Source organism: Piliocolobus tephrosceles, chromosome 5, assembly GCF_002776525.5.
Source record: "Piliocolobus tephrosceles isolate RC106 chromosome 5, ASM277652v3, whole genome shotgun sequence".
Taxonomy (NCBI): Eukaryota; Metazoa; Chordata; class Mammalia; order Primates; family Cercopithecidae; genus Piliocolobus; species Piliocolobus tephrosceles.
Genome location: NC_045438.1, coordinates 71,639,502 through 71,653,911, shown reverse-complemented (window position 1 = coordinate 71,653,911; position 14,410 = coordinate 71,639,502). Strand labels below are relative to the sequence as shown.

The 14,410-nt window shown below is 34.0% G+C and overlaps 1 protein-coding gene across 1 annotated transcript in view; it reads right to left on the bottom strand.

Annotated features, from left to right (window-relative positions):
* ASCC3 (activating signal cointegrator 1 complex subunit 3) overlaps nucleotides 1-14,410 on the bottom strand; it is a 389,336-nt gene that overhangs the window by 179,654 nt on the left and 195,272 nt on the right. Inside the window, exon 14 of the mRNA XM_023205913.2 lies at nucleotides 659-793. Within this exon, the coding sequence (XP_023061681.2) occupies nucleotides 659-793 (135 nt within the window). The remainder of the gene's footprint in view (nucleotides 1-658; nucleotides 794-14,410) is intronic.

The window sequence follows — 14,410 nt, the reverse complement described above, 5'->3', positions numbered from 1 at the left end:
TCTAAATAATTACCTGATATAGTTAAATAAAATAAAATCTGATATAAATCTTAAGATACTACTAATACTCAAATTACCAGGAGGATTCTGGTTTGGTGAGTTTGGGTTGGGGCCTAAAGGTCTCCCTTTTTAACAAGGATGCAGGTGATCCCAAGACCTTTTTGTCATTTGAGCATATGTACATTGAATAACAAGGCAGCTGTTTACAAACTTTTTGGCTCAGAATTCCTTCACATTGCTTAAAAAAAAAAAAAAAAAAAAAGCCTTACTTATTTAGGTTATGTCTGTCAATATTAACCTTAGAAATCAAAACTGAGAAATTTTTAAAAAGTATTAATTATTTAGAAGTACAATAATAAACCCATTAGATGTTAACATAGGATATGAAATTTAACTGCATTTTATATTTTAACTATATTTTAAAGAGCAGGACTAAACACTTCAATTATAACCATATAGAAAGGAATAATAAGTGTTATGTCATACAGTGAAACCTTTTAATAAAAGATCATTAAGTCAAGAAAAAAGTCAAGATTATAACATCATAAATCTGTAAAATTAACTTCTTGGAATTTGAGACTGTGGATTTTTCACATATAAAATATCTGGGATATGTGGCATGTTACCTGCTTTAGTTCTTGTCCTCTTTGTTTCTTACCTGTTTTTCTGCAAGTACATAGTCGTGTCCTTGGGTGGGAAAGAAGAAGGGAATATGGCCACAATTTTTTGCTCTTTCTATTAGAGACATAGCTGTTCTTACAGTGGCATTTCGAGCATGTACAAACACCATCACCTGAAAAGAAGAAAAGCTGTTTATTTACTATTCCAATTAATTAAATTATAGCTTAATAGTAGCCTGGATATCATTCCATATAAACAACTATTAATTTCTCAAAACAAAATCACAAATTTACGAATTCTCCAACATATCCTTATTTTAGAACAAAGTGTATAAAGGAAAAAGGCAAGTTAAATAAAATTTAGCTTACAAGTTGATAGACATTTGTGGAGTCTATAAAATTTGGAGTTTAATTTGTATGTTTCTCTTTTGAATACATAATTTATTATCATAGTCACTTATTATAGAGACAGCATAAAAAATATTTGAGAGTTTTCTCACTGGAAGATTACTACATTCAGTGAAATTTCCAATTCCATAAAGATGTTTCAAGAAATTGAAAACAATAAAGAAAACTCTTCCTTGGACAAAATCATGTCTAAGAACAATCACTCAAAATACAAAGGTTAGGGGACTGCTGGAAATAAAAATGCTTCTATAGAAGTACCTGGAATTCTCTGTGCGGCGAGCCTTCCTGTGGAATTATTCATGAAGTGACTGAGGATATCTGAATTACAGAGAAGGTATGTGTCTGAATGCTGTGTCAAGGAGAAGTGGGGAAAAAATGCATCTTCAGGGACAGTCACTAGGCACGGTGTGAATACAACTGAAGAGAATTAGGGAGTGTTTAGCAGCTTGCCTTTGCTGCTTGTCAGTACCTGCCTTCTTTCCTCTGTAAGTTTCTTCTTTGACCTCTACCTTCCATCACAATCAGCTCAACCCCAGCATTCGCAAAGAGCCATTAGTGTGATAAAAATTATTTTTTTCATATAGACTACTGCTCTTTTTCAATTTTATCTGGTGTGAATAAAAGCAACTTTACACAACTTTAACACTGTTAACAATCTGGAATATACAATCTGAAGATATTAAGTGTGGGTGCAGTAAATGACTTAAAGAAACGTTTCCCTAGCCCCTGCTTTCAACTAAACTCACACATCTAAATCTCTGGAATCACTAAAGTATTCCGCTTAGGCCTCAAGCAACTTGGAGGTTCTAATCTTTGCCCCCCTTCTCAATATCTCCCCTATACTCCTCTGTTAATTACATTTTTCTGGAAGCTAAAACTTTCATGTTTTTTGCAGGCTACACATTTATGAGGATATTCAAAGACTGTATCTAGTCAGGGAATTGATATGTTCATGTGAGCTGACCTAAGTAAAACAAAGGATCATTTTGAGGGCTAACAAAAATGAAAAGCAAAATGAGGTCTGGGATTTGACCAGAAAGGAGACAGGGTGACACAAAGGTATCTACACCTCCATAGAGGTATCTCTATATTTAAGCCATAATAACCTTATGTCTACAAACTTGTCAAGGTAAGTGTTCCACATATAAGATGCTTATTAAAATTCACAGTAAAATCTCAGATAACAATCATTCAAGAAACTGGAATGCTTATTACATAACTAATATTATTTTAGGTACATTCAAAGTAAAGGAGAACAGATAATTTGGAGAAGATAAGAAGTTCCTCCAAATGAAACAAAACAAAAAAAACCCAAAATGTTTACAGAAAAACAAAAAGCACTGCAAGTCATCAGGAGAAATTTAATCAGCTAATTACAGTTACCAAAGGCATAAACCTTGAGATTTCATACTTTATCAGAGCTTCAACTTATTTACTGATACTAATATGTTTTGAAAAGAAATATGATAATAAGACTATTTTAAGGCTGGGCATGGCAGCTCACACCTGTAATCCCAGCACTTTGGGAGGCCAAGGCGGGTGCATCACAAGGTCAAGAGATTGAGACCGTCGTGGCCAACATGGTAAAACCCCATCTCTACTAAAAATACAAAAATTAGCTGGGCATGGTGGTGCGTGCCTGTATTCTCAGCTACTCAGGAGGCTGAGGCAGGAGAATCACTTGAACCCGGGAGGAGGAGGGTGCAGTGAGCCGGGATGACGCCACTGCACTCCAGTCTGGCAACAGAGCTGTCTCAAAAAAAAAAAAAAAAAGAAAGAAAGAAAGAAAAAAAAAAGAATATTTTAAAAAGAATACACTAATAGAATTTATTTCAGAAAGTTTTGCAGGTACTGGGACATTCTGTTTTCCTTATTTTTCAACTAAGGAAAACAAATCTCTGGATTTTTGATAGGCTCACTAGGCTTTCATGGGTAAACATCTTTACTTCATAGGATGTTACGAACTGCCACATAGGTTCAAATTGTGATATTTTCATAATGACTGATATACACTATTTAATGCTAAGATAGAAAATTCTGTCCTGCTGAAGATTCATCAGTTTCAGAATTTGTCAAATTCTATCATTCTATCTCTTACAAATGGTAGGGACATTCCACTGTAAGTTTCTTCTTAAAGAGCAAGGCAGATTTTTTTTTCTCTTCTATAAAAATAAATTTTACCACCCAGAAAACCTCGTTAACCCCCAAATTAATTTTAAGAAAACTGGAATTAAAATGAAGTTACTTCTTATTTTGTTAATTCATTCGTCATTCATTCATTCATATGCTTCTGAACATGCGTTAGCTAGCAAGTTCTGATAAAACTACCATGAAAACGAGAGACAAAGCCCCTGTCCTCATGGAGATGAGACTCTAGTATGCTGAACTAAATAATCACAAAATATTTTTTACTTGGTAAGTATTTAGTAGGCATGTATGTGTAAAAAAGAGTTAAAAATAGAGATAAAAATAGACAAGATGTGGTCTCTTCTATGAAAAACCTGTATAATTTAAGGAGAAAGATAAAATTGTACACATAACTTAGGCAGCTGAACCAAAGAGAAGATAACGTGAGGATAATGTGGGAACCCTAAACATGGAGCTACTTGGTTTTCTTCATTCATCCATCCCAAGATATTTATGCAGTTCCTACTATGTGCCAAATACTGTACCAAGTGCTTAGCACAGCAAGCACCAGGGATACTATGATAGCTATGTTTCAAAGATCTAAATGCGTACATTACTGTTATGGGGAGAAAATTCTCTGATAATCATTCCTATCATTCCAAGGTTAAAGTTGCATAAAGAAGGCTACAGTAGTATTTGGAATATTTAATTTTGTTATTTTTAGTGTGTTAGCTTGAAGGAGTACATTCTCTTCTAAAGTTTCTCACAGTGAGACCTAGGGACTACTACATCCGAATCACTGTTGCTGCTTATTAAAATAGATTTCTGGGTCCTCCTTTAAAGCCAGCTGAGTAAGGAAATCTAAGGGAGGGATCTAGAAATTGAATTATTAACAACTACTGAAATGACCACAGCACTACTGTATGAAATTGGTTAATAATTACTACCAACTTAATTTTCCCCTCTGAAGCTGAAAGAGGATTAAAAGGTAAAATAAAACTACGATTACAAAGATGTTTTAAGAATCCCCCTAATAATATCTTTATTTACCTATACATATGAAATATCAGGAAATTTTAAGGTATTTTATATAACTAATATAGCACCAACATTATTTCCCAGATGAGCCAGAGTTTTATAATGCTACCAGATTTCCATTCTCCATAATTCAAATGCCACATTATGTAAATCTTGTTGAATTAGCAGATATGGAGAACATAAGGGAAAATAAAATATGACCTAAATTTTCATTAATTTTTTCAGTCTTACTTGTCAACTTTTCATTTTGCAAATTATTTTCTACTGCAGCCAAGAGAAATATTAGTTACAACTTAAAGTAACAATTTCTTTTTATTAAAGCATCCATCATGTCAGTGCTAAGTAAAATAAACTTTTTTTTTAAATTAAAAATTTCATGTGTTGAAGCTCCAACCGAAGTCATTACAAGGTTTTGGGTCTCCATAAACACATCTGATTTTATGGTTTTCTAATTTGGTTAATTAACTTAAATAGACTCATATGAAAATTACAAGTAATAGGACAGCATTGTTTCATTTGACAGAAATAACTCCAAATTAATATTAGAAACACTTTTTGGTAACTGAGCAGCAGTTAAATTGGTGTGTGTCATTAAAATAAGAACAGAATAGTAAGATTAAGTCAATAATGATGGCAAATTTAGATTGTTTTATGAAACTGTTAATACTTTTGAGTTTTTAGGTTATGCATTTAAAAGTATTTTATATACTTATTTTTAGTTTCAAAAGGCATTTTTCCTATTGTTTTATTTTTATTATGGAAAAGTTCACATAGAAACAAGAGTAGGCAGAATGTGGTCATAAACTGCAAAAGCCATTTATTTTTAAAATATATAATGGAACCATGTCTGTACTTGGGGAAAAAAAGTAAGTAAATTTGAGTTCTGGTCCTGTTAGTTGATCTGTCAAAGAAAGTGTTCTTCACATGAGATACAGATTAAAATTAATAAAGGAGTAAAAGCTCAGAAAATAATGATTCAAAAAACTGGAATGCTTAAAGTAACACATACTGTTTTAGGATGTATTCAAAGGAAAGATGGACATATTATTTGAAAAAGATTTGAAAATTCTTCCTTGGAGTACTGCTAAATATCAGTGTGAGTTAGAATAAATTATTTAACCTCTTCAATTCTTATTTCCCCCAGAACATACAAAAAGAGTTACAATCTATCACAGGATTACTATAAGAATCAAAGGATTAATGTAAGGGAAAACACTGTGTTTAGTAAAATGGTAGTTCTAAAATTTCAGAAAGCTTCAAAATCACCTGGTAAGCTTGTTAAAAACACAGATTGTTGCTCTTGCCCCCAATCCCCTTCCTGATTATATAGGTCTGGGGCAAGCCACGAAACTGCATTTCTAAGGAGTTCAAACATGCTAATATTCTTGTCCAGGAACTTTGAGAACCTGTGTCACAGCTGGTAAATATTAACACCATTATTAGGGGAATAAACATAAACAAAATTAATCTTGCCTAAAAGATTAAACGAACCAATATGCAACTGTTATACACTGACCACCATGCACCTATTTTCTACTCACTTATATGCATATGTGCGTGTGTGTATGTGTATTTAACACTATACAAAACAATTTAAAACACTTCCCGTTTAGCAACCTTTGTAAGGAGGTTGTGAAAGATGAACTAGGAATAAAAAAATCAGTAGGAATATTTAATGTGAAATCTTGAATCAAACTCTCTTTTCTTTTCTTTCTTTTTTTTTTTTGAGATGGAGTCTCGCTCTGTTGCCAGGCTGGAGTTCAGTGGTGCGATATCAGCCCACTGCAACCTCCGCCTCCCAGGTTCAAGTGATTCTCCTGCCTCAGCTTCCTAAGTAGCTGGGACTACAGGTGCACACCACCACACCTGGCTAAATAGTTTTTATAATTAAATATATAAATTATTTTGAACAGGAGAAATAATTGATAACAATGAGGCTATAATAATTTATTCATAATAAGATAGTATATTTGCTATGGTTATTTTACTGCTATGGGTTTTATGGTAAAAAGCCTAAAAAAAAAAAAAAACACTTAAACAATGCACTCATTTAACAATGCACTTCAAAGGGTGATGATGAAACCTGTGGTCTAAGAGGCGAATTTATATTTTAGTTTACCTGGAAAAGCTTTAGGAAGAAAAAAGAGACATGACCTAGCAGAAGAAATCAACAGCAGTTCAAGGGGAAAGTATCCATATGTTCAAAGTTACAGAGAAGAGAGCAAATGCATGTGGTGGTCAATACAGACTTTTTATAGAAATGGACATGTGGACAAAAATAATACCACCTGAAAAGGTAAAACATAACCTCATAAAAAATGATAAAGTAAATCATTCATTTCAAGGCTCAGAAAAAAAAAACACCTGATACTACTAAAAGAAATACCTGAAAAATTATTTTTATGTTAGAGAAGTATTTTAAACTTAACAGAGAAAGGCCATCATGGTTAAAACAATATTTATTTTAATAAAGGAATACATATCACATGGTCAAAAAATGTGGCTTGAAGAAATATTTTTAAAAAGTACACAAACCATGGAAAAAACCTAAAGACAATCTTGGAATTGTAATTGATAATTTTAAAGTGGTGGAGTTATAAACAGGAGCTCTTGATTCTTTTATAAAAAATGAAGATGACCAAGAAAGCATTTAGATATGTATATCTGAGTAAACTGACTTAATATAAATATGTGAGATAGATCTTATGAAAAAATCTTAAACATTTTAAAACATAGTTTTGTGGCTACTGAATTACCTGAAAAGTTTATACATTTTTCATAAAATTTCATTTAAGAAATAAAAAAGAAACTCTCATACATACATGGAAGAGATGAACATTACTACTATGATTAAGTAGTTCTTCCTGGCTGCTTCCAGATACAAGTGCTGTGATGCCTTATCCTTTTGGGCATCCAAGTAATTCAGATGCCTCTCATTTAAGTATTTATCACTGCCTATCTTTTATTTTTAACTATTTTTGTGCTTGACTTAGTTCCTCTGCCAGTCTGTGATTATCCAACAATTACTTGACAGGCACTGCGGACATATAATGGGCTCGCCTAGCACTGGTCCCTGTACTTCTGGAGCTTATATCTAATTATACGGTGAAGGATTGGAGTCTAGGAAGATCATGAACACAGAAGCCACCATTCATTACATGAACAACTACAGACGGAAGTAACCAAAAATCAATAAATACAATAATCCAGAAATTAATTAGGATCCTCCCTCTCAAAGATGACAAAGTATTTGATTTTAAAGGTCATAACACTCTAAAGTTCTTCATTATTGGCCCTTTGGGTGTTATCTCTCTGAACCTTTCCTGTTGTTTAAAACCCCCATGCATTTGTGTATTTCTAGGACGTTAGCCATGTTTTTCACTTAGTCCTCCTGCTGACTGCATTTGTGTAAATTCTATAAACCTGCAAAGCCCAGTTCTAGTGATCCTTCTCCAATCTCTCCAGGGAAAAGTTATCACTCCCATCACACTTTGTTCATACTTGCACCTTGTGTAATCATAAGCTTACACAGCTCACCCCAGTGTTAGGACTAATCATAAAAGACACCATTTATTGGGTCATACTATGTGCTAGTCCCATTACTAGGTACAATACACATGTTATCTTACTGTTAACCACATAGCGAGATAGGTAATTGTATTAGTATTTTACAGAAGAGAAAACTAAAGCTCAGAGTATTTTAATAACTTGCCAGTCATTCAGAAGCAGAATAGGGAGTTCATCTCAGATTTGACATTTCAAAGCCTACTTTCTTTCCATCAAGTTATAGCTCTTCCTTGAATGCTGCCTGACGGCAGAGCTTACATTTTGCTAATTTTGAGGTCTACATACCACCCTTCCTGCTATCATCCAATCAGTGGATGCTCAATAAATATTGCTGAAATTACAGTGTTAAAAATGGTCAGCTTTCACAAAGATCATTCATTTTTCAGCAGAGATTTGAAATTAAAAGTTTATAAATTACAATAGCTAAGTAGGCTGAGTTAATACTTTTCATTCACAACTTTATTAAAATATGAGGTAACAAGCAAACTCCCAATTACTCAACTAAATAATTTTCATGGATAGCTTTATTTAAATTTAACAGCAAACCTCTCATTGATATTTAATAAATGAAAGTTGCTGCTAAGTCTTTTGATACTGTTGTAGAAATACGTGCAGGCATATTTTAGTGCTATTGGAAGGTATAAAATTTGTGATTTAAAAAAGAAATGACTTATAAGCTATTCTGAAGATTAGCTTATAAGAAAAAATTCCAGACTTTGAGGTCAAAATTGGTTTCTAAATCTAAGCTACCTACATTAAAAATTAATCAAATGTATTAACCAAAATACAGTCTTCCCTTGGTATCCATGGGAGACTGGTTTCAGGACCCCCTGTGGATACCAAATGCTTAAGACCCTTACATACCCTATGCACATCCTTCTGTATACTTTATATCATGTCTTGATAATATCTAATACAATATAAATGCTTTGTAAATTGTTATTATACTGTATTGTTTAGGGGATAATGACAAGAAAAAAATTCTACGTGTCCAGTACAGATGCAACCACTCTTTTTTTCCTCAAATATTTTCCATGTGAAGTTGTTTAATCCACAAATGTAGAACCCATAGATACGGAGGGCCACCTGTAACGTACTACTGAACAGGAATAAAGAAAGCATCCTTACTTTGGGTAAAGGTAAAAAAAAAATGACACTACTACATTTGGATTACATCAATAAAACTATCATTTACTTAAAAATAGGGCTAAAATTATAAATGTTAAAATTGTCTATTAATCATGAGTGTATCAATTCGCATTTAACAACCAGCACTTATTATTAGGTATTCTTGGCAACCAATAAAATTACTAAAGCGCATGTTTTTTCTTTAAAGACATAGCTAAACATTTATTAGATACACCATGAAAATATAAACTACCTCAAATAGGGTTAATTTATGCTGCCCTAGCTATATAAGACTGTATAATTCAATGACTAGTCTTCATTCATGAAGTTATGTAAATAAGCCAAGGAAAGTAATCCACAATAGAGAGATGTGTTTCCACAGCTCCAAGCTATGTAATTAGATCTACACTTGGCAGTTCGGAGCCAGTTCAGGACTCTCATGCACCTCTTCTCAAGAAACCCAAGCTTTTAAGTGATAAATAGATTCAGGTTATTATTACTGAATTATATATAGAACACTACTCTGAATATGAAACATTCCTTATCAATTTCACTTAAAAATCATCTTAATATTCATCAGCTTTTATGTTTGAGTTGTGGAGAGCTTTAATTGCTATATTTTATTAAAAGAAATCAATAATACTTTACATCTCCTAAAATCTAAAAGATACCTGTTATTAAAAAGTATAATTTAAAAAACCAGATGACTAAGTGTTCATTATGTACCATGAGAGCAAAAATACAAATAGTCATATTTTTAAGTCAACTATAAAAAATATTATCTCACAATCAATTCACCAATATAGCAAGGCATTATACAATATATTTAGAAACATAAGACATATTTCAGCAGTCTCTGAAATACTAGGACCCCAGAAAATAGAACAAAAAGTATAGTTCATTAAGTATAAAATTTTAAAACAGTAAATGTTTTGAATTCATTTCTCCTTTATAAACTTAGTTCATAAAGCAGTGGCAGGGTTTGAGAGGGTCGACTCATTTTGAAAGACGTTCTATTGTGGGTAAAATGCTATCAGGCGGCATCACATGCTACAGAAAAAGTTTTCATGAAAGGAAGAGTCAATCAATGTGGCAAACTTCATTGTTGTCTTATTTAAAGAAATGGCCACAGCTACTCCAACCTTCAGTAGCCACAACCGTGATCAGTCAGCAGCCATTGACACTGAGGCAAAACCCTTCACTAGCAAAAAGATTAAGACTCACCAAAGGCTCAGATGATTGATAGTATAATAATAATACTATGGAATTTGTTCTTCTAACAAACTCTTGTAGCAGCTCAACATATTAAAAAAAAAAAAAAAAAAGATTAAAGCAACCAAAGTACATCTGAGAGAAATCCACATCTCTTTTCTCACTTCCAAATAGCACACTTCTCCCTACTCCTAACCTCATAAGAGCAATTCCTGTGACACCTCAGAGCACCTTGAAGCAAGCAGTCTAAATATTACAGGTACAGAAGGAAATCTTCCAGTGGAAAGGGACTGCTGAAAATTATATTTGTTCTTGGATAAAAGTTTGAAAATTCTAAAATCTCATCATCCCTTTCATTTTCCTGAATAATATTTTTGGGAAAAAAATTTGGTTAAAAATATTCATTTCAAAATAAAACAGGCCCGGTACGTGGCTCATGCCTTTAATCCCAGCACTTTGGGAGGCCTAGGCTGGAAGGTCACTTGAGGCCAGGAGTTTGAGACTAGCGTGGGCAACAAAAGGAGACCCCCTCTCTAGAATAAATTAAAAAAAAAAAAAAAAACCTGGGCACAGTGGCACATGCCTGTAGTGCCAGACACTTGGGAGGCTGAGATGGGAAGTGGCTTGAAGCTCAGGAGTTTGAGGCAGCAGTGAGCTATGATCATACCACTACACTCTAGCCTAGGTGACAGAGGAAGGCTCAATCTCATTCAATCAAAAATAAAACAGATTCACTGTTTCTAAAGAGTTTATAAAACCATTCCCTACTAAAGGGACGAGGTTTGTTTACAGAAACAGTTAACTCCAAGTCTGAGAAGTGGAAGGTACAAAATTAGATCTTAGAAGATCCTATTGTGCAAAATGGTAAAAACCAGAAGCTAGCTTGAAGGGGCTTCCACTAGTCAAATTTGGGTCAATATTATTTTCAAAGTAAATAGTATAGTGATAGACTGTAACACTTTCAAGATATCCACAGAGATGTAAATTATCAAAGTCCACAGAGATATAAATTAATAAATAGGAGAGAGGAAGCTAGTCCATATGTATAGTGGGATGAAGGAAATGATGAAGTTAGAAAATCATCAAAAGATGCAAAAATGAATGGGTAAAAGTTTGATGAGGGGCACTATATATTTAGTCACAAAAGTATCTCCTCCCTTATTAGAAACAAAGGGGAAAATAATAACTTGATATGGAGAAACTTAGAGGAAACAACCTTTAACAAGTGATAAAAATGAATGTCAGCAATGCTGGACAAATCCAGTAACATTTACTACCTGGTGTGAAGTACTACGACATAACATCACTTCTGTTGTATTATTGTTACAAAACCAATAGGGCTTAATCATGAAGGAACTTCAGACAAACTCAAATTGGGAGTCATTTTACAAAATAATTGATATATGCTCTTTGAAAAATGTCAAAGTCAAATCCAGAAAGACAAAATAAGGTCAAAGAACTGTTCTAAATTAAAGGAAACTAAACAGACATGATAAATTAATGCAATATGCAATCTTGGACAGTGATCTTGAACCAGAAAAAAAATTATCTATAAAAGACATTATTATTATTCATTATTAATACAGATGTAAAAATCATCAACAAAATACTAGCAAGTTTAGTAGACCCTGTGTGTCCCTTCCAGCCACCTTGGGTTTTGTTGGAAGATAATCCTCCCTTAAATTTCTGGTGTTCCTACACATCCAGGGCCTTCTGAGTAACAGAAACTAAGGTGCTAAACAGACAGAGAATATCTTCACTTCCCAAAGCCATTTTCTCCAATTCAAAGGGTTAAAAAAAGCCTAGAGACTCCTTTCTTATCTGCCAAGGAGTCAACTGCTTACATTCCAGGATATAGGCCTTCTTTTCTTTCCTCAAGGGAGTCTGCGTAAGTTCCATAGCAAAGGATAAGGTCCCTGCATGGCCAATTGGTTTACTTTTTTTTTCTCTTCTCTCTTTCTCTCTCCAGAGGAGAGGATGAGCAGATGTGCCCATAGCTCCTATACAAGCTCAGAGTTTCATAATTTTGGAGTACCTCTCCTGTGGTGCAACCCACGCACATGCAGTAGCTGGCATTTGCCATGTAGATAGATCAGTGGGGAGGTGAAACACAGTCTGTACCCTGACAAAGGTGTCAAAGTTAGCCTATGGCAGGCTACCTTTCAGTATGCAGGTAGGGCAACATCTTAGACACTTTATAGTTTCAGACTTATTTAATAGGTCTCTCTGACACTATTTCTGGAGCAGTTACTAATTTAAATGCTGTGCTATTTAGAAATGCCCACTTTATTTGCCTTAGATAGCTACAGTACTGTAGATGATAGCTACACTTCTCATCTACTCATTTGTGAAACAAAGAAGAAATGAGATGAGATCTAAGACTATTATTCTCTTAAAAACAGAACCTTATTTTACAATATTAAATATAGACACATGATTTCTTTCTTCCCATCCCCTCTCACTTAAATATGCTACTATGGATATAGACCAATGGAACAGAACAGAGCCCTCAGAAATAATACCACACATCTACAACCATCTGATCTTTGACAAACTTGACAAAAACAAGAAATGGGGAAAGGATTCCCTATTTAATAAATGGGGCTGGGAAAACTGGCTAGCCATATGTAGAAAGCTGAAACTGGATGCCTTCCTTACAACTTATACAAAAATTAATTCAAGATGGACTAGACACTTAAATGTTAGACCTAAAACCATAAAAACCCTAAAAGAAAACCTAGGCAATACCATTCAGGACATAGGCATGGGCAAGGACTTCGTGTCTCGAACACCACAAGCAATGACAACAAAAGCCAAAATTGACAAATGGGATCTAAAAAACTAAAGAGCTTCTGCACAGCAAGAGAAACTACCATCAGAGTGAAAAGGCAACCTACAGAATGGGAGAAAATTTTTGCAATCTACTCATCTGACAAAGGGCTAATATCCAGAACCTACAAAGAACTCAAACAAATTTACAAGAAAAAAACAAACAACTCCATCAAAAAGTGGGCAAAGGATATGAACAGACATTTCTCAAAAGAAGACATGCATACAGCCAACAGACACATGAAGAAATGCTCATCATCACTGGCCATCAGAGAAATGCAAATCGAAACCACAATGAGATACCATCTCACACCAGTTAGAATGGCGATCATTAAAAAGTCTGGAAACAACAGGTGCTGGAGAGGATGTGAAGAAATAGGAACATTTTTACACTGTTGGTGGGACTGTAAACTAGCTCAACCATTGTGGAAGACAGTGTGGTGATTCCTCAAGGATCTAGAGCTAGAAATACCATTTGACCCAGCCATCCCCTTACTGGGTATACACCCAAAGGATTATAAATCATGCTGCTATAAAGACACATGCACACGTATGTTTATTGCGGCAGTATTCACAATAGCAAAGACTTGGAACCAACCCAAATGTCCATCAGTGACAGACTGGATTAAGAAAATGTGGCACACATACACCGTGGAATACTATGCAGTCATAAAAAAGGATGAGTTCCTGACCTTTGTAGGGACATGGACACAGCTGGAAACCATCATTCTCAGCTAACTATCGCAAGGACAGAAAAGCAAACACCGCATGTTCTCACTCATGGGTGGGAATTGAACAATGAGAACACTTGGACACAGGAAGGGGAACATCACACACCGGGGCCTGTGGTGGGGTGGCGGGAGCGGGGAGGGATAGCATTAGGAGATATACCTAATATAAATGACGAGTTAATGGGTGCAGCACACCAACATGACACATGTATACATATGTAACAAACCTGCACATTGTGCACATGTACCCTAGAACTTAAAGTATAATAAAAAAGAAAAAAAATGCTACTATGAAAACAAACAAAAAATTGATAAAAACGATAGCTACAGATAAAGACAGGACAAATTTATAATGGTTAATCATATTTGAATGTTCTTCTCCTTTTTTCACATTGAGAAAACACGTGGATAATTATATCAGATTTCCTTGGCATATAAAATTTCATATTCAGCTTTAATAAAAAATACTATCTATTCAATTTTATCGAATGATTTATCTAAAAATGTAGTCAACAAATGCTTATGGTAGCAACCTAACTTATTAACTATATTTACCAATGGCTTAAGTCCAAATATCTGGTGGAAAGCAGCTAATAAGGAGATTCAATACACCATTCTCTAGAATGAAATAAATAGCTTTCATAAAAACTTCTAATAACATAATGTAAAATACTCCCAATGGATGTTTAGAGAATTTTCTACAACTTTATAAAGACAGAAAAAGATTGTAAGCAGTCAAACATTACTTTA